Source organism: Micromesistius poutassou (assembly GCF_964030765.1).
Source record: "Micromesistius poutassou genome assembly, chromosome: 14".
Taxonomy (NCBI): Eukaryota; Metazoa; Chordata; class Actinopteri; order Gadiformes; family Gadidae; genus Micromesistius; species Micromesistius poutassou.
The window spans coordinates 3,878,536-3,903,794 of NC_140284.1; the positions used below are offsets into that span (position 1 = coordinate 3,878,536).

The 25,259-nt window shown below is 44.5% G+C and overlaps 3 protein-coding genes across 3 annotated transcripts; 2 read left to right on the plus strand and 1 right to left on the minus strand.

Moving 5' to 3' along the window:
• Positions 1–1,376: 1,376 nt before the first annotated feature.
• LOC311358760 (olfactory receptor 10A3-like) lies at positions 1,377–2,315 on the minus strand (the record flags this gene model as incomplete). The annotated part of the gene is made up of 1 exon (XM_084478884.1): positions 1,377–2,315. One exon carries the CDS (start codon positions 2,313–2,315, stop codon positions 1,377–1,379), a length of 939 nt encoding a protein of 312 aa, XP_084335010.1.
• Positions 2,316–6,073: 3,758 nt separating this feature from the next.
• Positions 6,074–10,561, plus strand: LOC311358357 (putative methyltransferase). Its single transcript, XM_084478367.1, has 7 exons — positions 6,074–6,135; positions 6,982–7,293; positions 7,740–7,903; positions 8,316–8,532; positions 9,187–9,287; positions 9,574–9,711; positions 9,900–10,561. Exons 2-7 carry the CDS (start codon positions 7,183–7,185, stop codon positions 9,988–9,990), a joined length of 822 nt encoding a protein of 273 aa, XP_084334493.1. The 5' UTR covers positions 6,074–6,135; positions 6,982–7,182; the 3' UTR covers positions 9,991–10,561.
• Positions 10,562–13,334: 2,773 nt separating this feature from the next.
• LOC311358470 (putative methyltransferase) lies at positions 13,335–16,513 on the plus strand (the record flags this gene model as incomplete). The annotated part of the gene is made up of 6 exons (XM_084478499.1): positions 13,335–13,445; positions 13,700–13,860; positions 14,132–14,348; positions 15,292–15,395; positions 15,791–15,928; positions 16,417–16,513. The coding sequence occupies 6 exons, from the start codon at positions 13,335–13,337 to the stop codon at positions 16,511–16,513; spliced, it is 828 nt and encodes a 275-aa protein (XP_084334625.1).
• Positions 16,514–25,259: the final 8,746 nt, after the last annotated feature.

Sequence of the window (25,259 nt, forward strand, 5' to 3'; positions counted from 1 at the left end):
CTCTACTGGGCCAAGGCGCGCTGGGCCGAAGCTGGTGGAAACGCGCCATTACGGGCCACTGTGGCTTTCGTACATCATTGGAAAGTGTGTGTGTGTGTGTGTGTGTGTATTCAGTTGGTTGCAATCTGCAACTTTAACCCTAGATGCCACCAAATCCTGCACACTGCATACTTAAAATTGCATTATGAAGAGATGTTCCTTGGCGTTATTGCTGACATGAGAGCCTCATGAACACATTTTGGCAGAGGGGAACCGTCAGGGCCCTCATGGCCCAGAGAGGGCCTAACATATTCTAGATATTCTAATTTTGTTTTACATTAAACCTTTATGAGGGGCACGACTCCAATAAACTAGCTAGCTAGCTTATGGAACGTGATTTGTTTTACTTCACCATGGCAACCGCTGCGAGTGAGTTAGTAAGTTAGTTAATGCTAAAATTGGTTCAGAAAACCAAAGCTTTTGAAGGGCATTTCAACTCAATCCCGTGGATGACACGATCAACCAAGAACAAAAGCTTTACTGTTGGGATTGTTTAATTTGTCTGCTGACCCGCGTTTTGCACCCCAGGCCGGTGTCATCATATCTTACTGAAGTGCACACACAGCTTGTTATTTGTCAAGAGCATTTGCATTTTGCTAAAGGTTCACCTTAAAAAAAATCTAGAATCAACCTTGTCCCCTGCTGCTACATCCCACTTATGGGCACTGACGGTTTGGAAACCACTGCACTAGAATTTTCTACCTCATTACGATAACTATGTCACTCACTATTGTGAATTACTCATTGTCCTGGAAACCAATGGTGTGTGGTCCATCGGCACATTTGGATGTGTTGACCTCCACTCATATACTGATGGCTATCTTATAAGTGTGTGTGATTACAGTTCAGCACTGGAGCCTGGAAAATGAGGGTGCAGTAGATTAAGGAATACAAATACTGTCATATATATATATATACATTCATACATACAATTGTTTGACTTTATGCCTAACTCATATTCAAAAGATATTGAAAGCCAATGTATAGTTTAACGTAAACTCAATCTCACTTCAAGTTTACCGTGAACATCGATTTGTTATTTAATTTTTTTTGTTAATGATTTAAAGCTGTATTCATATTATAACTTCATAACAAACATGACAAACATATTTGGGCACATTTTTACTAACATAAAGTTTATTGATAGGTTTCTCTTGAACATATCATGTTGTCACACAGATCAAATCCTTCCTCAAGCTCCAGGAGATGAAACGTATTATATTGCAAAATCTCCAAAAATCCCCTATTGAGGGGTAACGATATGTTATAACTGGTTTAATTACGTTGATAGTCAGTTTATAAAGTAGAAATATAGTAGCAGTACATAGTTGGTACAATTACCTATACATTTGCCTGTTTCGACATAGCAATTTTAAAATCACTCTTCTCATTTCTGGAAGCTTGAGGCCATACATGAGAGGGTTTAGAATTGGAGGAATCACAACAAACTCGAGGGATAAAATGACAGCTTGTGTTGGATATATCTCTTCTATATCATAGCGGCTCAGGGTAACATCACAAAAGATGCTAATGGTATAGCTGAAAAATGTAACAATGTGTGGCAGACAACTTTGGAAAACTTTCCATTTGAACTCTGAAGAGCGTTTCCTACAAATAAGCAAAATCTGTAGGTATGTATATGAAACAAAGAGCAGGGGTATAAATGCAGTCGTTACACTGAATAACATGCCAACAAGGTTGTTGATAAAAGTGTCCACACAAGACAGCTTCACAACAGACCAGTTAGCACAGAATACTCTTGGTATTTTGCTACCACACAAAGGGAGTCTACCAGAAAAATAAACACATGTTCCAACAGCAAAGGCTGGGTAGATCAGTGCAAAGAGAGACAGCTTGTATACCATTTTGGAGGTCATGGTGTTGTGGTAGTGTAAGGATTTACATACAGCCACATATCTATCATATCCCATCATACTGAGAATTGTGAATTCATACGATGCATACGTATACATGACGTAGATCTGACTGAAGCACTCTAGACGAGACATCAAGTGGGTTTCATGCAGAAGGTCTCTTAGGAATCTTGGGAAGAAACCAGTGGATCCATACAGAGAGTTGACTGAAAGGCACACAATTAAAACATACATGGGCTGATGCAGCGACCTCTCTAGGGAGATTACCAGTATGATGATGACATTAGCAGATACAATAAATGTATACAGAAGAAAACTAATTGCAAACACTTGGTAGCTATAGTTTCCAAAGTGTTCAAACATAGTAAGATTAAAGTGAAATGAAAGGGAACTATTTTCCATTCGACGAACAGACAATTCAGGAGATGCTTTGGGGGGGTAGTGTGCCCTCCTTGTTTCTTCATAAACCTCCCCTTTATCATTGAACATGGTTTTGGTCAAATCTGAGGAAGAAAAGACCATCAAACAGTTCATAATCTAACAAACAAATGATCATTTATGACAATGTGAAATCTTAAAGAATTACCCTACCCTACCCTACCCTAAAATATACAGTGTATAAATTGTATCTGCTTCTATATTGTCATACAGATAGTCGGTGGTTCCTACAAGTGAGAGAAAGTACTCGTGGCACTAGATAGAACAGAGCTGTATGAGTTAGACAGAGGAGATGCCAGCCTCTTTAATGCATGGTAGTGATGTCACCATAGCGTCATTAGAGGTTTTTTTTTTTCATGCTTGCTATATATTCTCAATGACTCAAATGTGTGGTGTGAAGAATCTAGTGGCATCTAGCGGAACAGACTTGTCAGAAATGTAACATCATTTTGTATGTTTTACAGACAATAACTAAATAAAATGTATAAATCGATCAAAGAAACTCATCACATGACACTTGGCTACTGAACGCTGTCGTAGACGATGACATCATTGGCACCTTATGGCGCGTTTCCACTGGCGGGTGTGGGTCGGTTCGGTATGCAAAGGTGCGGAACAGTTTGCGTTTCCATCGCCAAAAGTGGGCGGGGTCCGGACTGAGCCGTGATGAGCCGTACTCATCTCGCAGTACTCCTCCGTTGGGGTACTGAGATGCCTGAAAGGGTGCCAACAAGTTCGAACTACACACGCTGTCCGTTGATTGGTCGACAGAATCGTCACTTCCAAACACAACACAGTACCTGCGAGGTATTTCTGGACAACGGCGAAAGCTTAGTTTATTGAAGAAAATGTCCCGCAAAAGTTTTACGTCCTTTTTGGACATCCTACATTGTTTCTCTTTGTTCATTGTGTTGCGTTCTTCTTTTTCCTTGGACTTATTAGCAGGCCACACTGTGTCGGGCTGCTATGAGGTCAAGATGCTTACGTAGTTTACGCGGCTATCACCATCCGGCTTAAACCCCGCCCTACCATAAGGGTACTGTCGGCGGTGGAAACGCGAGCCGTAACTGAGCTGGGTCAAACCGCACCTTCACTACTGGGCCAAGGCGTGCTGGGCCGAAGCTGATGGAAACGCGCCATTACGGGCCACTGTGGCTTTCGTACATAATTGGAAAGTGTGTGTGTGTGTGTGTGTGTGTGTGTGTGTGTGTGTGTGTGTGTGTGTATTCAGTTGCTTGCAATCTGCAACTTTACCCCTAGATGCCACTAAATCCTGCACACTGCATCCTTAAAATTGCATTATGGGCCAAAAAGGTTTGTAACAACTGCTCCCTCATTAGTGATGCAAGGTGTCTGTGATCGGGCGTTTCAGCCGTCCCTGGTGTCTGCGTTGTCCGTGACCTCCGGTGGGCTCCTAGGTACACACTGGGACACCGTTATGGGAATAGTCCCATTTAGCACCGCTCATTACAACCTGGTGGTCACTGCCTTAATGAGGTATTCAAACACAACAACAAACTTCAACTCAGTATGGACAGTATGGACCATCCCATCCCTTGTTAACAAATATCAAATAAATAAATATGTTTATTTATATGTTCATGTGTATATTTCTTTCTGATAGAGGCGAACTAGGCTGCACAAGAGCCATGTTAGAGTGTAGGACTTTTGGCTTTAGCGCTCTAATGAATACCCCTGGGGATGGGCCATTGGGGATATGTGTATGCAAAACAAGCTGTATTAGTGGTCAACAGGTCATTACCTTTCCCGTCTATGGAGGGTAATTAAACACTCTCTCGAGAAAGCCAGTGTAGGAAACTGCCCACCAAAACAATAACAACATTGTCCCATATGATGTGATTCATTTTTTAGAGAATGTAAACAAATTAAGTCAAGCTTGTTCACACACTCACACACAAAATATGACAGTTTATTTAACATAAATTGAGTCATCTACCTTTATTTATTTGTGGTAGGACTGTTACATCTTTGCTTTGAAATGAATGTGTTTCTATGGATTTAAATTTTTTTACGCTAAAAGTGTTGTTTGATCCAAAGTTCCGTAAAATGATCTGGATCAGAAATAGCTTTATTGCCATGTACATATTCAAAGACAAGGAATTGTTTCTGGTATGTTGGTGGGTATACACAGATAGAACACCACTGTAAATGGCTATTAAATAAATAAACAATCTAAGAATACAAATCTAAGAGAAAGATTAAGTTAGGATTAAGTGTTTATGTGTGTTCAAAGCCCAGAAGTTAAACCAACCATTTTGGTACTTCTTGACTAAACATTATATAATAACTACAAAATCAGTTGTGCGAGCGCATTACATTTTGGTCCACCTATTACGTAATGAGGCAAGCATAATCCAGGCATGCAAACTGGTTTGGGGTGAAAAAGGTGAGAATTATGCGTGAGCCGAGGAAAACACAGACCCACTAGGGATTTCCAGGGTTATACTCCGAGTTAAATTATTTTTATTTTTATTATTATTTTTTAATTGACCTGCGGGCGCATGTTTTTTTTTTACCTGCGCGCACATGTTTTTTTTTTACCTGGGCGCATGTGGTTTTTTTGGACCTGCGCGCGCATGTTTTTTTTTGACATGCGCGGGCAGGTCAAAAAAAAAACATGCGTGCGCAGGTCAGAAAAAACACGAGCTAGGCTCGTTTGGAGCCTAGCTCTGGGCCCCCCTTCAATCGGGAGATTGAAGCCGTGTGCGTATACAGTGTCCTGTGCTGCCTTTGTCTTGAAACGTTTGCGTCAGCGCCCGTGTGTGTGTTTGTGCTTGTGTGTATGCGGTCTGTATGTGCGTGCGTGCGTGCGTATGTGTATGTGTGCGTTTGCGCGTGGTGTGTGTTTGTGTGTGAGCTGCAGGCTGCTTGGCACATGCGCACTGACCAACTTGTCCGAGTAACTTGTCCAACAGGCCTGCTATTATAGTAGTAAGATTATAATGGTGGGGAAAAAAACAAGATTGCGATTTAGAATGTGCGTGAAAATGTGAAAATAATAATCAGTAATAAACAGCTCTAGAAACATAATCCATAATCAGACATTAAAAATCTGTAATTTTGATAAAGGCCTAGTCCTCGTATGTCCGTATGTCATGACATCTACAGTTTAGAATAGGACAGAACCTGCTAGTATGGGCTTCTTCAGTCATAAGTGACCAGAGAGGTCTCTGTCACACTTGGTCTCTCTATCCTGTGTTCATGATCCAACCTTGTTTCATCATAGTGTGTTTGTAGTTAATTTGCACGTGTGTGTGTGTGTGTGTGTGTGTGTGTGTGTGTGTGTGTGCGTGCGTGCGTGCGTGCGTGTGTGTGTGTGTGCTCCTGTCTGTGCATGTGTTTATATGTGTGTGTGTGTGTGTGTGTGTGTGTGTGTGTGTGTGTGTGTGTGTGTGTGTGTGTGTGTGTGTAAGTGTGTGTTCAAAACTGTGTTAGTCAGTGTCGAGACATGTGAAGTAGAGACTCAAAAAATGAGACTAAAGAAAATGATACTAGAGACTAAAAATGTCTGTGCCCCTACTAAGTTAACAATATATACAAATGGAACTATGAATAAATAACTCATAACTCACCGAAGATAATACGCTACAAGACCTCCAGAATGCATTGTTTCTGCAACTTGCAGTGCTACTGCCCTCTGTCGGACAAAGGCAGAACTGCTGCCACACATGCTCGGACATTTCGGACCAGGAAGTAGATCTGTAGAGGTATTTCAGCTCAGTGTGGCGTGTTGTCTGAGGAGAGAGCCGAGTTCCCCATGCAGGTAGCATTTCGTTCCCATAATATCCCCTCTGTGATGAATAAATAATATATATCTATTTATCCATCTATCTGTCTGTCTGTCTGTCTGTCTGTCTGTCTGTCTGTCTGTCTAAAATTTGTATCGAAGTATTGTGGCTGTGGAACAATATGGTTTAGGTATGGCATAGAACGGTATGGTATAGAACAGTATGCATAGTTATAGTATGGTGTGGTATGGTATAGAATTGTATAGTATAGACTGGTATGGTAAAGTATAATATAGTAAAGTATTCTTAATGCAAACTTTTCTGATTTATTCTGGTTGTATAAAGATACTTATAATACACCACATATCATCAAGTACTTTTATAACTTATTTTATAATTCCAATATCATTCAGTCATGGTGTCAATGTGCTTATTTAGCTGGCGTGGGGCTTGTTGACATTTAGAGACTGCTATTCCTGATTGTGTAATTCTGGATTGTAAGAACTTCACATAATTGGTACTTCCAGTGTTAGCCAGTGGGTCGCAGATGTGAATCCCATTGGCTGGTTTATTTTTAAGTTAGTAAGACGAGCTTTGCACATTTATGGTGATCGTTGAGGGACATTTGATAGTGAATTACTGAAAATTTATTATCAGCTTGTCTGACATTTATTATTTTATTTTTTAAGTTATAAATTCCGGAATTACTTATAATATCAGTGTAATTACGATAATCTAAATTCTAATAATCTAAATAAAGGACCCTAATGTGTCTAGTTATTTAACTACCACCTATTATGAGCTATGAGAAGAAAAAAGTTCAAATTCTGCTGTAAAGACCTAATTGTAACCGTATTTCCTATGTTCTCATCTATTTCCAGGTGAATCCTAAAAAATCCTGATGTCAGCGCATCATTAAGGTAGACCGCCGAGAGACAGTTGAACACACTGACTGACTTGTGACTGAGTGAATGACTGACTGACTGGGGTGAAAGGTGTAAGAACTATAAGGGGAGCAATAAACCACCACGGGGAGCTTAACGTCAATAGCTGAACTCCTGCACATTGACCCAAAGGACAACATGAGCTACCGTCTGTTTGAGGGGAAGGAGCACGCCTCTGTCTACCAGAAGTACCGCTTTGTGCCTCCTGAGGAGCTCAAGGACCTGATCCTTCAGTACCTGGACGAGAAGGTATTCATGCGCACCGTCTAGGTGGGCATGCTAGTGGGCCAAGCTAGTGTAGCTATGGCCTGCCTATAGCACCACCACACTGTATTGTCAAATCAAAATACACCGAATATGTACTATTCTGAGTAACATGAAAAATGTGTGACAGAAAATGTGATGTGTGTGTATTTGGTGGGTAAGTTGATCCTTCAATACTACAAGTGCGTACATTCCTAGCATTACATTTTTTCACCATTTCGAAACCACGGTTTTAGCCAATGGTATTGTGTGATATTTGTATGGTATTGTGTATCAATCTGCAACCTCAAGGCTCCAAAACACCCCTAAACCTGAACCAAAATGTAGAGTGAGATGTGGTCAGATGTTTCTTCCAAAGCATGAGACACAGCCATCATTACAGTCCCGTAAGACTCGGTGAGATTTGGTCCCCTTGCCCCTGTGATCTCCAGAGGGGGGGACAGCCCCGAGGTCTGGCGGTGGACCTGGGCTGTGGGACCGGCCAGCTCTCCAGGCTCCTGGCTCCACACTTCCAGGAACTGGTTGGTCTGGACATCAGTGAGGGTCAGCTGGAGGAGGCCAGGGCCAGGCAGGGGTACCCCAATGTTACATACAGGTGAGACGAACGGTGTGTGTGTGTGTGTGTGTGTGTGTGTGTGTGTGTGTGTAGTGTGTAGTGTGTCTGTGTGTGGTTGGGGCGCACGGGTCATTCTTTGTGCTGCTTTTCAAGACAGTGTTACGAACTAAGTCCTGAGTACTGATTGTACTTTGTACTTGCACTGTACCGAATTCTCACTTTTGACGGATCTACCTTATTTTGAATCTTGACAAAGTTGCTCTATACACAAAAGATCAAACGTTTCATTAAATGCAGCGTTGTACTCTTCTTTCTTCTTCCCTTTTGCGGTGCTGGGCCTGGCTTCCAGTTGCAGTACGGGTACTCACAGGGAGAACTTCTTCGCCCCGGCTGTGCTGTTGCTCTGCCAGCCGAGCTGCTAACCTCTTCTCGTTCCGTCCTCCGCTCACAGGCTCGGGACGGCGGAGGAGCTGCCGTTTGCCGACGGTTCCGCGGACCTGCTGGCGGCCGCGTCGGCGGCCCACTGGTTCCAGCAGCAGCGCTTCCTGACCGAGGCCCGGCGGGTGCTGAAGCCCGGAGGCTGCATAGCTCTGCTGGGCTTCGGTGACGACGACGTCCGCCTACGGAGCCGGGACTGCGGAGACCGGCTCACCCGCATCTACTGTGAGGTGGGAGAGCCTCAGAATACTGTGCACTGGAGTAGAGTAGAATACTCTAGTGACTCGGAACCATTAGAAATACATGTCACGTAAAACAATGACATACTGTGTATTTGTGTGGCACTGTACTAGCAGTACAATATGCGCTGATATTTTTTATATTAAGTCTTCTGATACTTTTATTTCATATTTCGCTGTTAAATTATTATTATTATTTATTAAATTGTCCTTTAAAAGCACTCTGAATGTAGCCTGGCTATTGCCAGACCGAGCTCAATCGTAGATTGCACGTTGCTCTTGTTGGGGAGGCTGCTGTCATTTTCTTCAGCACAAGAGACGTGATCAACGGGCCTAGTTCAACTGACTCAACTGTACGCAATTGGCTGCTTGCCGTCGCTTCCCTGTAGTCATTGTGTTAAACCAGCCAATAGCGCGCCAGAGGGAGAAGCCACCTTGGTGATTGGCTCCCGCAAAAACGTATCGGAAGCAGAGAGAAATGTATTGCTCTTCTCCAGACCCTTCGGCAGATCGCCGGCAGAACAGCCTGGGGGTACCCAGTCTACTCTGAATGGCCTTTGTGTTTGAATGGTGCTACATGAATTGCCTAGCGATTATGAACTAGTATTTATCAGAGCTGACACAGGGGATGTTTGTGTTGTGCAGGTGAGAGAGGTACTGTTACCCTACACCAGCAGCCAGGTGGCGGTGGCTAGCAATAAGCTGCAGGAGCTGTTTGATGCCATCCCTTTCCCCGACAAACAAAGGTAGCATCCACAAACATGCTACCAGAAAAGCTAAACCATATAGCCGTTAGATTGAAACTACAGTCTAACAGCTATTAAATACAAAGTGTGGCAAAAAATGTGTTTTTAATATTTTGTTTAACTTTTTTTGTGTAATGCTTGTGTCTGTCTGTTGCATGTGATGTGCACATCATGTGTGTGTGTGTGTGTGTGTGTGTGTGTGTGTGTGTGTGTGTGTGTGTGTGTGTGTGTGTGTGTGTGTGTGTGTGTGTGTGTGTGTGTGTGTGTGTGTGTGTGTGCATGTCAGGGTTGAGAGTGTCACGGTGAGACACTGCATCTCTGCGAGGGCCTTGCTGGGTTTCATAGAGTCCTGGTCCATGTTCCAGACCTACCGCAGCAGCCAGCCCACTGCAGCCCAGCACCTGCTGAATGACACCCTCAACAGGTCTCACACACACGCACGCACGCACGCACCGCCATGGAGACAAAGAAAACCCTTACAGGAAACGTATTGTTGGTCTTTGAAACACATTGCCCGATCTTCAACTCATTTTCATAGTTGAAAACACTTTCCCCAACTGTGAAACATCTTAGAACAGTGTTTGCTGAATGAAGCCTTGCTCTGTGTTTCAGGATTCTAGAGGAGATTGGAGCTGATTCCGCTGACACCGAGCTGGAGATACAACTGGAGTATTTCTGCATACTGGCATCCAAACCACAATGAGGACCATCACTGTAACAGTGTCTTTATGTGTATAATATTGAACTCACGTTGAAAGCCCAAAGGACAGGGCCTCAAAGTACATGGCGACGTCACATCTCACATCCCATTTTAGGAGCAAATCAAAGTTGTTGATTAATATGTTGGCATTAATGTTTTCTTCACCCATTGTTTAGTTATAAATCATGAAAGTATGTCATTATGGGGAGATATTGCTGTTGTTTGAAACTGCCGCAGTTCTTATGTGAGACGTGGCAAAACCACGTTTTCATAAGCCTAGGTAACAACAATGATTTAGGATTTTACAATACTACAATATAATGTTTTTGAGTTTTGTGTCCAAAATAATCTCTTTGTGCTTCACTCTGTTAAATCAATACGATTCTAGTTCTTGTTTTGGCACTACAAATATTGGGAAAAATATAAGCTCCATATGCCAAAAATAAATACATTTCAAACTTTGTAAGTTAACATACTGTTTCCTTAACCTCAATCCAAGGCTGTGTATTATCTATTCAAAATACTTAGTTTGTAGGATTAAGTACTATATATCTACTGTACCACTATACTACTATGAGCCAAAAGCCTGTAAAGTTTGTTGAAAATATTCTACTTGCTCTCTTTGTCTGTTTGTTTTCAAAACTGGAGGTTTCATACAGAGAGGTAAGAGGATAACAATAAACAAACTTAGATAAAAGGCTGACCCATGAAGTGTTCTCTGTTTATCCAGGCCTCCCACTGAGATCTTTCACTGTGTAACGCACCCTAAAAGGGGTCGGATATAACTCAGGCCTTAGCCTCCTGCACTTGGAACTGAAAAGTTACATGAAGTTAATGTTTCGTCAACACCGCAAAATGTTATTCATTACTCATTTAACTCTGTTCAATAGGTCAAAATGTAAATGTGAGCAAAATAATTATTCAATTCTGTTAATGGTAACCCACACATAAAAAGCACTTCTAAGAGCAGTAAAAAGAGAATAATAGAGTAAAAGCGAAAGAATAATTAGAGCCAGGGTGCTGCCACACACTTCCCTAAGGGCCTTCCGCCACTGCATGGAAACATCTAACAAGGCTGGTGATGTGAGGAAAGTAGAACAAAGTTCCTATTCCTCTCATTAATGTCACCTGCCTGAAAAAGCATTCTTACAAGGCCCTGTTGGGGGTGCTGGGGATTTGACACACGCACACGCACACACACGCACGCACGCACACAAACACACGCAAGCTCAGAAAGGCACACACTGACTTACACAGACAGGCACACAGGAAGAGACGCGCACATGAAGACACACGCATACACACACCGACATACAAACATGCACATCCAAGCACATACACATACACACACGCTTGTCTGACATTCACAGACACAACATCACATGATCCAATGTATCATCACATGAGCGCACTAACCTACTGGCTACAACTGTTTGTAAAACAAGAAGTATGTGTGTGTGTGTGTGTGTGAGTGTGTTAATTATAGACACTGAAACCACCCTTGTCAACCAATTCAACTTTTACTGCCCCATGTCAGTTCTGACGCAGTGAACTTAATTAAAGCCAGTGGATTTGAGAAGGTTATGGTTCTGGACATCTTGCCAGAAAACCAGAAAGGTCAGACTTTCGCAGTGTTTCCTGTTCCTATAAACGAAAAATGGGAAGACGATGCTATCGTTTTTGTTATCGGTCCTCTTCTGGATCCGAGATACGTTTTCCCCATTACATAAACAACAAATGGAACAAAATGCACACAATTCTTCACCTGGAAAACGCTGGCCTTCAAAATGCCACACCCTAATTACAAATTAAGCCGTTTCTCAATACCAAGTACGCGGACTACGTACTCGCGGACTTGGAAGTACGTACTTGGCAAGTCCGGACTTTCAAGTACAGACTTCCGAGAACGCGAGTACGCACCTGCGTACTCGGAACAGCAGCGGACTCGATGATGCATTCTAGAGCCGTTTCTCAATTCGCGTTCTCGTGTGTTCTCGTGTACTTGCGTTCTCGATAAACGTCATCAGTGGTAGCCCAAGCACTGTTCCAATTCCAAGTACGCGAGTACGCGAGTACTGTCGTAAAACCCGGAAGTGTTCTCGATGCGTTCTCGATGAGGCCGTTCTACCGAGGATGCATCGGAGGTGACTCGTGTGGACTTGGGACCGTTAAATATCCCAGAATGCATCATCGAGTCCGCTGCTGTTCCAATTGCAGGTGCGTACTCGCATTCTCGGAAGTCCGTACTTGAAAGTCCGGACTTGCCAAGTACGTACTTCCAAGTCCGCGAGAACGTAGTCCGCGTACTTGGTATTGAGAAACGGCTTAGGATATTTAACGGTCCCAAGTCCACACGAGTCACCTCCGATGCATCCTCAGTGGCACGGCCTCATCGAGAACGCATCGAGAACACTTCCGGGTTTTACGACAGTACTCGCGTACTCGGAATTGGAACAGTGCTTGGGCTACCACTGATGACGTTTATCGAGAACGCAAGTACACGAGAACACACGAGAACACGAATTGAGAAACGGCTTTAGTCTCACTCACATCTCATGAGTTCAAACTATGCAGCACTGCCTTGTCTGCCCCCTACTACCCAACCAGTGCAGCTCAAAGGATCTCGCAGTGTTCAAGAAAAACGCAAAGGACTGTGTAAAGAAATGGGAAACTGTCATATAGCCAACCAGCTTCAAAGACACGAAAAGAAGAAGAAGAATTTCAAACTCATTTGGCTAACCACTGTGTGTGTCTGGTCATATAAGAGGCCTCAGGTGTCCTCTACAGAGTGAGGAAGAGTGAGAGCAAGCATAAGAGCAGGAGGAAGAGGAAGAGGAGGAGACAATACTTCTAAGGAAATGTATGCAGCACTGGTTGACCATTTACTCAATCATGTCCTACAAAGACCTCTCTGATCTAAGGAGGTAAACTTCTCACGCTGTATCCAGGCAAGACCCGTTCCATTTAACTTGCGTCCGAAAGATCCCCTCCCACAGCCACATGATTGGTTGAAATACGTTTGAAGCAAAAGAAAAATTAACTGCCCTGTCTGCCTTAAGACTTCTAGATCTAGAAAGTCATTTGTGAGACTAGAGAGAGAGAGAGAGAGAGAGAGAGAGATTGAGGGAGAGGTTGTGTGAGATTGAGGGATAGAATCATTCATTCTCGTACTGCAAATCCCCGAACTCTAAAGCATTGGTTAACTTCCCGTTAACTCAGGACTTAACGGTTTGGTTAAAAGTAAAGTCTCTTAACTTAACAGCTCTTCTATAGGCTCTGAGTATAGCCATACAAAAAACAAGGTGAGGTATCTCTTGTTGCCGCGCGGTGAAGGCGGAGATCCAGCGATGGCTCATCGTCTGTTTGAGGGCAGGGAGCATGCGGAGGCGTACCTGCGGTTCAGGGTCTCGCCCTCGGATCATCTCATACGGCAGGTGGTCGACTTTGTGGAGAAGCAGGTAGGACCCATCTCCAGGTTGGATTGGGGTCAGTGTGCCTGCACTGCACAACATACGTTGCGTCATGCACTGGAGTGCATGACGCAACGCGCGGTAACACACACAGGACAGACACACACACGTTTGTTGCGTGCCAACAATGTTGCGGTAACACACACACACACAGGACAGACACACACACATTTTTTGCGTGCCAACAATGTTGCGTCAACTTGCTGTTTAATGTGCCTGGCTGTGTCCTCTTGTTTCGTCAGAAAGGGCGGCCTTTCGACTTGGCTCTGGATGTGGGGTGTGGCTCAGGCCAGGGCAGCACGTTATTGGCCGAGCACTTTGCGTCTGTGGTCGCAACTGACATAAGCCCCGCCCAGATAGAAATGGCCGTGGCACATGCTAGCATGCCTAATGTCACGTATAAGTAAGTGTGAATCACATTAAGGCGTAATTTTCCCATTTATTGTCACCAAATCATGCCGAAAGTATATTTATGAAATTGAAATGTCGAGTAGCAAGTAACTAAAAACATTGTAGAAGTAATCTTGGGGTTCGTACCAAGGTCCCACACATGAACAAAATCCTGCGCATGACTTTTGCCCTCTTTTGGTTCAACCATCTGCTTGGCGGAGGTTTGAGCGGTGACCCCACCACTCTCTCCCTCTCCCCCCCCCCCCCCCCCCCGCTCTGTCCAGGCTGAGCACGGCCGAGGAGCTGCCGCTCACCAGTGGCTCGGTGGATCTGGTGACAGCCATGAGCGCCTTTCACTGGTTCGACCGCCCCCGCTTCCTCCAGGAGGCCCACAGGGTCCTAAAGCCCCGCGGCTGCCTGGCCCTGCTCAACTACACCCTGGACATGGAGCTGAACCGGGCGGGCTGCTGCTCGGACACCCTGAACGCAATCTGCGAAGAGGTGAAAACAGGCAGGATGGTGGAATGCTGTGGTTTGAGTCGGACTGTGGGCCCCGACCCGCAAGAGGGTCCGATAGGGATAGGGGACCGAGTGGGTCCGGGAATGGCCGACTAAATACATACATATCGTCTTGTTGTTAGTTTAATTTGATCATCACTATGCTCTGAAGATGGGTGAGAAGATGAACAAGGGGTATAGTGTATTGATGGAAAATGTATTTTCGTCTCACTTTATGGTGGATTCCTGGTGGATTCCTGTACCAAAAGTCACAGGTAGGTCAAGGGATGAGAATGCCTGGAAAGCCCTGGTCTAGTGGTATGGGGGTTTGCATTAACCGTTACATGCTCCTTAAATACATGGGCATACTTATTTAATTTCACTTCTGCTAAGTGACCGAATACTGAGTAGAAACATAGTGAAAACACGGAGTTAAAAATGGTGAACATTCTTACTTCAAATTAAGATCACTTCATTGACCATAGCCTTGGCTGACGTGAGTCCAGAAAGCAAACATTCACTACCTGACAGGAGAAAGTCCAACTGAAGAAAGAATGAGCTCGGAACAGCAGCGGACTCGATGATGCATTCTGGGATATTTAACGGTCCAGCACTAAGTCGCTGCTTTAATCCATGAGTACATAGGTCGTTTGTATGGTTGGCTCCTGCTGGTGTCAGAAGTTGAACTGTGAAAACGTCAGCATGTAGGCCTATATATGTCGGTGGGGATGGTGTTTATGAAAGTTACTAGTATTTAGGGGTTTATCCGTTGTTTTTCTAACTAAAATCAAGTGGACCAGTTTTGCAGGTTCACTGTACGTTTCTGGTTGGTTGAATGTACTTCCCAACGAAGCAAATTGTTATTTCTCGAGCCAATTGAGAAATCACTGAAACAAATACCATGGCACGCTGCCCTCCGTTCTTCTGACCAGGCTGGTTTGTGTAGTTCTATGCAGCTCTGCGACCACACTTCAGCGCCCACCTGAGAGCCACCTCTAAACCGCTCTACAGAGAAAGCTATGAGGCCATCCCCTATCCAGACAAGGAGTGGTGAGTCAGTTCCCCAGTGATTAATCAGTATTAAACTGAATAATCTTCATTATCTCTAGTATTAACACCAGACAATGTAAATTGGTGTCTCTCTCTCTCTCTCTCTCTCTCCATCACACTTATTTTCACTCTTTTTAGTTGGGCGCTGTTGATGTATGATGTTTTTTATCATTATCAATCTCAATGCAAATACATCAATATGCAAGAAATCGTTAATGAACAGGTGGTTCTTTTTCGGTCAAAACTCTTCAGTTTTTACAATCTACCGTCATCGTTTCCTTAAAGATGTTTAGGATGAGAGCTTGGATCAGGGCTACAGATTCATCAATACCGGTATGTCTCACTGTCACTACGTCTCACTGATCCTAAGGGGGCCTGCTTGTTTTGTACTCCAGGCACGACTGTGTGCGTGTGAGTAGGACAGTTCCTCTGTCCGGCTTCATAGGGATGGTGGAGTCATTCTCCAACTACCGAAGCCTCCTCAAGAAAGACCCCAACACAGCTCGCAGGCTGTCCAGTATCACCACACACAAGTATGTACACACATACACACAAAATGTATACATTTACAGGCACATAATGGGCTTAAATACCTTTCCAGTATTGTAAACCGGTTATATGAGCAGTTTGTTAAGATATATTAGTCCAGGGAAGGCCGCCGAGACAGGATCGCTTTTAACTCACTTTATTTGGTTAGGGTTATTGGTCTATTGTCTATCGTCTATGAAACAGAAGGAGAGGGATCGTATATAACACACGTGGAGCGTCTCTAAGCTTTACATCTAATCGATACGCCGCCCAAGAGATTCTGATTCTAAAATGGCGGAGTCCGAGTTAAATAGGCAGGTAGAGGTGGGCGTGTTCTGTGGCTTTAAAAGCCCGCCCCCTTCATCTATGTATGAATCAGCTGTTGCCCCCTTGTGGCTATGCGCAAGTCTTACAGCTTATGTTATGTTGGGAGAATATTATGGCTGAAATATGTTACAAGTTTGTACATTATTTCATACTGTGTGTGTCTCAGGTTGATGTCAGCCATGAAGGTGACCTCTCCAGAGACAGAGGTTGTTGTTGACTTGAAGTACTTCTGTGTTCTCGCTTGCAAACCAGCCGACGACTGAGCCCTCAACCGCAGATGACTTGTGGCTTCTTCTGCAGACATTCAATGCACCTATCGAGCATCACATGCTAAGATTGTATCATGTATCCCGTGTAGATTGTGTCGTGTCCCGCTACGTCTAAATGTCTTGTTGACTGAAGATCATTGTCTGACATGGTGCAATTCTACAATTCTATTTGATCTGGTTTGTTTGCTTGCTTGCTTTCATGGTTGCAGTGCGCTGTGTTTGTGAGCCAATTAGTGTCATATCTGGTGGATGTCAACACACTGGCTGCAGTCATTGTTGTCAGAGGAACCAGTATTTTTAGTCATGTTTCCTTAATTTCTGATGAAATATCATGGTCATTTTATGATTAAATAATGTGTTACATAAAGCTCCTTTAAGGGCATAACTTGGCATTATGGGTCAGAATCAACATGGCTGCAGAGGTCAGAGAAGACAGAGAAGCAGAGAATACATATTTTGCCCTAAAATAACCCTATTCTGAACATGGTCCTAGAAGCGCAGATGGCAGATTGTTTTTCATTTTATTTATTGTGTGTAATGTTTTCATTCATTTTATTTTATATCAGCACATTTCTGTTGTGATAACGTGTTTGGGCGAGAGAGAGAGAGAGAGAGAGAGAGAGAGAGAGAGAGAGAGAGAGAGAGAGAGAGAATAAATAAACATATTCAACATATGGGTTTTTGGGCAATGAAACGGGGGGATTGGTTTGAGGTCAGAGTAGATAATAACGGTGAGAAAATTGCATAACGCCGCATCCAGAGCACATAGCCTAGGCTACAGAGTCGAAGATATGAAAATACCCGGCACAAAACGTCAACAACAACGTCGAACGCACAAGTAATAAGGTCCTCCATATGCTTCACATCCACAATATCACACCCAGACAGCACTGTAGAAAGCACCAGTGCATGTCAGCAACCCAGCAATAGCAATATCCAATATCACAGCTCTAAAAGATGATAACATTTAAACAACGAAAGGAATAACGTGAACAACGTTAGATCTTTTTCAGGAGTATTTAACAAATGATGCTTTAAATAAAAGTGGTGGGGATATGTCCCCAGTGTACCCAATGCAAATGAGGCATGATGGATACGTCCAACATAGGCTGGCTGTACCCATGACCCGTGATAACCCATGAGGGTGTTTGCCGATTCAGACCGTCGCTGCTTAACCATTCAGACCAACGCTGCTGAAGTGTGCCATAATAACTAACTTCCCCCCAGAGAGGAAATGGTTAATTAATGCCAACAGTGCCAATGCATTCCATCACTGCCAATGCAATGTATGTCAATTGTAACGTGACTAAAGACAAAGCCCAGATGTCAGTGGGTATCAGTGTGTTTTTGTCCATTGGGAAAGCGCTGTAGAGGGGATATTGATTAAGATGTCGTATAATACACGAGACATCGGTTCCTGCTTGTCTTGAGGGGGACAGAGATTGCTCATTACCCCTTCATGCTGCATTAGGTTAATTGTCCTGCAGACGCAGAGTCGTCCATCAGAGGTCACATGGGAATACGATTTACATCTGATTACACGTCTGTTATAGGATCAGGTAATATGTGAATGGGGTACTCTGTTTCCCTATGAATGTTCAAATGAAAATGACTAGACTAGATGAGGAAACAAAAGAGAATGTCTGGAGGATATATAGTTTATAATCGCCCAGATAATAATGGTACGTTTCAGATTGTTCTGGGTCTTGTACGAAGGCGCCCCCAGGTGTTTAATTTATAATATTACACTTACAAAGGAAGGCTGGGTTGGCCTAGATTAGAACATTTATGTTCAGCAAAATATCTCAGGTCTTAAAAAAACCGATATACGAGCACACACACACACACACAAACACACACCCACATACACACACACACAAACACACAACCACACACGCGCACACAAACACACGACCACACACACACACACACACACATATTTGATACCAAAATAGATCGAAAAAACAAATTAAACAATCCCTCTGGGACTGTTGCATAACCACCTAGCTGCCTCTTCCTCTCTCTTCATCTCTCCAGAATTCCAACCAATTACCAAGTAGTAAACCAGATGACGAGCATGTGCTCTCTGTAGCGTCAGCCTGCCGCAGTGTAATAGGCAGAAGCTGAAGTAATGGGACTGTCCTGCGTTCCCATCGGAAGCTCCCAGTCTTCCCCTTCAAAAAGCCGACCCTTCCCAGATTCAATCGGTTCTGCCAATTTACCGACCTGTAAACCGGTTATATGAGTCCGTTTATTTCATACTGTGTGTGTCTCAGGTTGATGTCAGCCATGAAGGTGACCTCTCCAGAGACAGAGGTTGTTGTTGACTTGAAGTACTTCTGTGTTCTCGCTTGCAAACCGGCCGACGACTGAGCCCTCAACTGCAGACGACTTGTGGCTTCTTCTGCAGACATTCAATGCACCTATCGACCATTTAACCGGCGTAATGTGGTGACAGCTGCTTGTCCGAAGGCACAGAATAAACAGCTTAAAAGACCACAACAACCAGATGGTAAGATAGATCATCGTTAGAATCGTTAGGGTTTGAATGACTAATTGCGGTTCAGGCCCACACTTCAACACCGAGACTGAGGCAGATCTCTTCCATTGGCACCGTCTACTCCCAGTGGTTCCAGTACTGAGTGACGACCCGAGCTCCCTGGGCAGCGTGTGGCCACACTTACCAGCACGGAGGAAATCACACACTGGCACCGAGGAGATAATCTTCGAGTCTGCCTGACAACACCAGGATGAGGGTTATCCATCAAAGTATTGGATGCATGGACGCATCACCGTGCATTATATGTATTCATTTGCAAGGTCAAAAGAGGGGAGACGAGAATCGAGGAGTTCGATCGGGTTTCTATCCAGATTATACCGGCTTTACATACTGCGAGGGCCTTAAACAGTGGTCAATGATGGTGGGAATATTAGGATGATGTGAACTCATACTTAAATTGATGCCTAGGTTTATTCATTAAAGAATGCTCTTCTCTGGTTTTGAGTGACCAGTGGGGTCGGCTTAGCTCAGGAGGTAGAGCAGGTTGACTTGTATCCGGAAGGTTGCTAGTTCGACCCCCGGCTCCTCCTAGTGTCGATGTAGTCCCTGAGCGAGACACTTAACCCTAACTGCTCCCGACGAGCTGGGCGGATGGTTGACTCCGCCGTCGGTGTGTATTAACCGTTGTAAGTCTCGTTGGATAAAAGCGTCTGCTAAACGCCCTAAATGTAAAAGTAATGACCAAATTATTTCAAGTCAGTAATGACGACAATGATTCCTCCGATATATAAAAGTTATAATAATAAACCACATTAACTTCTTCAGATTGATTCAGATTCAGACGCATTATCACTGACAACAAACAAAGACAAGACGGTGGCGATGTTAATGGAATACAAACACCATGGTGGTGGAGGAGTCTGTGTGGGAGGACCAGCTGTCCACGCGCAATTTGAGCAGCTGTCCTCGCCATGCAGACGCCCCGAATTAGTACGGGTGGGCAGGGTCCAGGACCCCACCGCTCTGTGAACTATCCTGGGGTTTCCAGGACGGTCGGTTTCCAGGACAGTCGGTTTCCAGGACGGTCGGTTTCCATGGAGCGGTTCACTCGCCCTCAATCGCCCTGATTCCATCACAGCAATTTGCTCGGGAAAGAGTGATTTGTAGCCTCCAGAAGTAGCCCTCTAATGCTATCTAGGGATTACACAACATGTTACATAGTAATGGTGCATGGAATTCATTAAAATAACCATTGCTATTATCCACACAAGGGAGAAATCCCCCCCCCCCCCCCCGAATGAGAAGTATTTGATTAAAGTAAATGCATTTAATTGGTGACTTTGCTCTGGTCAGATGAAGCATCAGAATGAGCAACTTTAGGCTCTAAATAAAGGGTCCCAAGACCAGGCCTCCAAACATGCAACCAATCTTTGCCGGGATTTAGCAGGCCAGGAACACAACACCAGTTTCACTGAGCTAGGATTTACCCATTCGTAAATAGACCCACATCACTTAACTGCTATGTTCCCAGGACAAGAGGCAGGAGAACACACAGAGGTAGAGAATATATTTTAGTCTGCATCCAACATGTAGAATCAAAGATTGTTCAGTGTTCAAAAAAGGTGGTACAATTGCATAGCAATAATGCAAATTTGAAAGCGGTAAAATGTATATTTTGCCAGCCTAAAGCAGACACAGCACATGAGACACCCATGGGAACCCATTGGTCTGAATTATTGAAGGAGACAGTGGAATTGCTATCTCAGAGTTTATAGTCACATGAACATCATCATTGTGGATATAAATGTCGTTTAGTTGGCGAAATTCGCAATTCAATGATGATGTCACTTTCTGTCACTTTCTGTCACTTTTTACACCCAAAAGCTATACCAAACGCTTTTTTTACATGCTAACATCCCTAAGGCCAAGAGCTTGGGTGTCATCCTTGATGACACCCAAGCTCTTGGGTGTCAGTGACTTGTTATAGAGCGGGGTCTCTATAACCACGTGTTTAACTTCATTAGGACGACCCCAACAGACAAGAAGGCATGTTGACCAAGGGATGGAATGTTCTCTGAAGACCTAATTCTCTGAGGAAAACAGTCACCCATTACCATTCCTTCTAACCTAGTTATCTCGACTCGTTTCTCATTCTCAAAGTGGATTAATTGTAAACCTATGTAGGTTAATTGTTAGTGTGTGCTGTCCGACCGCAGAGATAGACATGTGCACGTTTGATGAACATGTTTTAAACTCAAGTAGCGTGTACTGGGTAGATCTCCCTCTAACAGAATAGTCAATTGTGCACCTAAACCACACTGTCCTGCAAATATAACCAGATGAAAGTGACTTTCATCAAAGTGTGGGAATGTAATTTACAAAACCCCTTTGCTTCAGCACAGCTCACACTCCCCCATAATACAGATCTGTTGCTTAGTTTTGATAGGGCAATATGTAAAGCGTCTTAGAGTACCATAGTAAGCGCTATATAAATCTGATTTATTATTATTATTATTATTATGCCTTCTGCTGCAGTTTGGGCTCTGACGTCGAAAGGTAGCCTGTGTGCGGCCAGGCCAGCATTCTGCAGCCCTCTCCTGGAGTGCCCCAGCTAAGTACTTTATTCCCTCTGCGGGGGCCGAAATGATTCCATCGTTCATCGCCGTGTTTAAATAGTCTTTCACTATTTAAACACTCTTTCACTCGCTTTTCAAAAATAAGCACTGGATCAGTTTCAGTGTGTTACTCCAGCAGCCACCGCGTGACTTCAATGAGTCCTTACAGGGAAGGGGGGGGCGGGGGGGGGGGGGGTCACCAGGGGTTAAATTGTGATTTGTTATGTTGGGGGGGCTAAATTAAATAAACCATTAAATGGCGCTTTCTGGAGAGTTTTGTGCAAAGACATTGAGAAATCAAGTCTTACTGCAAGGTTAAGAGCCTATACTGCATTGTTGTAGTATCAACAGGTATTAGGGCATTTAGCATTTACGTTACTGTTCATCAGTCATCAATTGATTACACATTGTATGACCTTGTTATGAAGATAACCCATACAATGTGCCAAACATAGTGCCACATGTTGTGAAAAAGGTAAAAAGTTCAAAGTTCAGTTCATACAAAAGTAAATTAATAAATTCATGTTCATAGTTCATCAATTCAGTTTTGAACTAGTTCACGTTCCGTTCATTAACAGTTCTTTTAGAAACCGAAGAAAAACTGTGGAAGTGAATATTTCTGTGCTTATCTTTTAAAATGAATCCTCTCCATTATCAGCTGCCCATCACTACCATCTAAAATTGTTGTGGATATTATTTGCACACCTTTTTCATTCATCACAAAGCTAAGGCATTAACTGTATTCAATAAACATTTAATCTCGACCAAAGCATCAATTCAGAATGTCACAAAATCTGAACTAGTTCAAGTTCAAGTTCTTTAGTTAGAAATATGTTCAGTTCAAAGTTCATAGAAAAATGAACTAGTTCAATGAACTAGTTCTTTTGAACTAGTTCATGCACAACACTGAGCATATGACAGTAGCAACAGCTGAGAAGATTTGGGTTTGTGGTGACCAGGAAATGTCGCCCCTATGCCCAGGTCGGACGACCGATTTACACGTCAGGACTGCTGACGTGCAGTCCTGACCCCCATGAGGGCGAAGGAAGGCGCAGCGAGGTACTGCGTCCCTTCCAAGCCGACCCAGAGCCGGTCGCGGCGCACCGCCGCAGAGGAAATGCGCCCAACGGGGACCGGAGCCGACTCGGGCGGGGGGCGCCAACTCGGGCGGGCGTCACCGACTAGACGATCCCCAAAGACACCGAGCCGCCGTACCGCAAGCCGTCGGGTTGAGTCCTCCCGGGCAGACTGCGCACTTTCATCTTATTTGATGTGATACTCCAGTAGGCAACTGACTGCAAGCAGGCCCATCCGGACAAAAAACAAGCAGGCTTATGTGCCGGGGCTGAGCGCCGGAGAGCTCCGGCCCAATTTAACCACTGGGGGTCACAGGGTGACCTCGCATGACCCAAGGGGCGTTCCAGTCCTATTGGATCCCACGGAATTATGATTAAAGACCCCGTCCTCCGTCCCCCTCCGTCCCCCTCCGTCCCCCTCCGTCCCCCCTCCCCCTGCCTCTCACCACCCCCCCCCCCGCCACCGGACCCCCACCGCGGTGATGATAGAATAGGTCTGACCTGACCTGACCTTTACGCAGGGCAGTATTTGCAGAAGCATTAAGCGGCCGGCTTTAGCATCACCAGAGCCTGGTAGTGCCCAGACAGCTGCTGCCTTAGCTCCTGGGTCTTAACAGCTGAGTGCCGGGCCCACGCTACAGGGCCAGTGGATAGCTATGGGGCTGGGGAGCTTGGCAGGCGGTGAATCAGCTTCTAAGGGCGGAGGCAAGGCGCGGGGGGGGGGGGGGGGGGGGGGGGGGGCAAAGGGGTGGGGGGGTGGGGGGGCAAGGATAGGACAGCAAGGCACAGGGGAGAAAGTGCTGGAACCTAGCTAGCATAGCATGGTCTGTGGCAGGGTCTCAACTGAGCGCGACAAATAGTTTCCGAAGGCATATTCAGCGCCGGCAGTAGAATGGTGTTGACTGACCCGTTTAGCGTGGTTATTTAAATGTAAATGTTTCACGTCCGCTCCACCTGAACAAGTTCTCCATGTGCCAATAATGATGGAAGTCCACGAAGACGATGTATTTTGGGGTTTTCTTTCACTCTTGATGATTGAAATAAAAATATAAAATAGTCACAGAGAAGATTCAAACAGGAAAGATGCTTCCAACAAAGAGGAATACAATTGAATCATCTTTTCGTCTTTTTTTTTTCTTGAACTTCGATTTAAATGAATCGATTTAAATCAACTGATATCGATTAAGCCGAATCACCCAACAGTCATAGCGCCATATGCATTCTGTACCAATATGCAGAACAGTAAATCATGAACTCTTATTATTCCGAGCTATGATATCATAAACATGGACCAAACAAACAGACTTATCTGCATGTACAACAGCTTATCTGCATGCCCACCACAGTTATAGCAGAGGATCTCTTGCTTGGTTCTGATAAGCCTGATCTTATCAGAGAGGTCGCAGCATCATCCTCATATAGAACTCATGCTGAGCACTCACACACACACACACACACAAACACACTCACAACCACACACACACACACACACACACACACACACACACATATACACGAAAACACACACACACACACACACACACACGCACACACACTCACTCACTCACAACCACACACCCCACTCACACACTCACACACACGTACACACTCTCTCTCTCTCACACACACAACCACACATACACTGATCACACACAAAGACACAGGCATACACAGACACACACTCACAAGTTTGTCTCTCACACACTTACACACTTACAGACACACACACACACATGCAAGCTTATCTCTCTCATAGACATACACACAAACACAAACACATGTGCTTATCTCCCCCACACACACATGCATACACATACACACTCACAAGCTTGTCTCTCACACACAGACACACACAAACACACACAGACACACACTTCTATCCCACACACAGCTACATACACACGGACACACACACAGACAAACACACAGACACAGACACACGCACACACACACACACGCAGACCCACACACAGCTCTCCTGAAGCCTCGGTGGTGGTCTACAAATAGAGTACTTGAATCCCTCTGGAGCACGGATGACGCTGTTTGCTTTTTCTCTCATGTTACTGGAAAGAGTCCAGGACCCCCTGTTCACCAAGAACTTTAAACACACACACACACACTCACACACACACACACACACACACACACACAAACACAATGGCACGGCATCCCTTTAGGGATAAGTGGGATGTCAACGGCCATATCAGCTGGCCTCCCCCCACCTCCCATGGTGTGACGATAGTCACACACTTGGATTCTCAGAAAATGGTGGCGCTTTTTCCTGCATCTCTATTCGCTGTTTCGTACGCCCCTCTCTCCCCATTTTTTTTAAAGTCTTTGCTCTCTCTCTTCCTCTCTCTCCTCCACAGCTATCTACACTCACATTTTTAAAACTGAAATAATGTGTACAATATGCACACACACACACACACACACAGTCACACACACACACACACACACACACACACACACACACACACACACACACAGTCACAGTCACGCACACACACACACACACACACACACACACACAGTCACAGTCACACACA

What these genes read in the sequence shown, in the direction of transcription:
- LOC311358357 (XM_084478367.1), top strand. Translation starts at nt 7,183, where the DNA reads ATGAGCTACCGTCTGTTTGAGGGGAAGGAGCACGCCTCTGTCTACCAG. An exon ending in TCACCCGCATCTACTGTGAG is followed by an intron (nt 8,533 to 9,186) that starts GTGGGAGAGCCT and finishes TGTGTTGTGCAG; the next exon opens with GTGAGAGAGGTACTGTTACC. An exon ending in CCTTTCCCCGACAAACAAAG is followed by an intron (nt 9,288 to 9,573) that starts GTAGCATCCACA and finishes TGTGCATGTCAG; the next exon opens with GGTTGAGAGTGTCACGGTGA.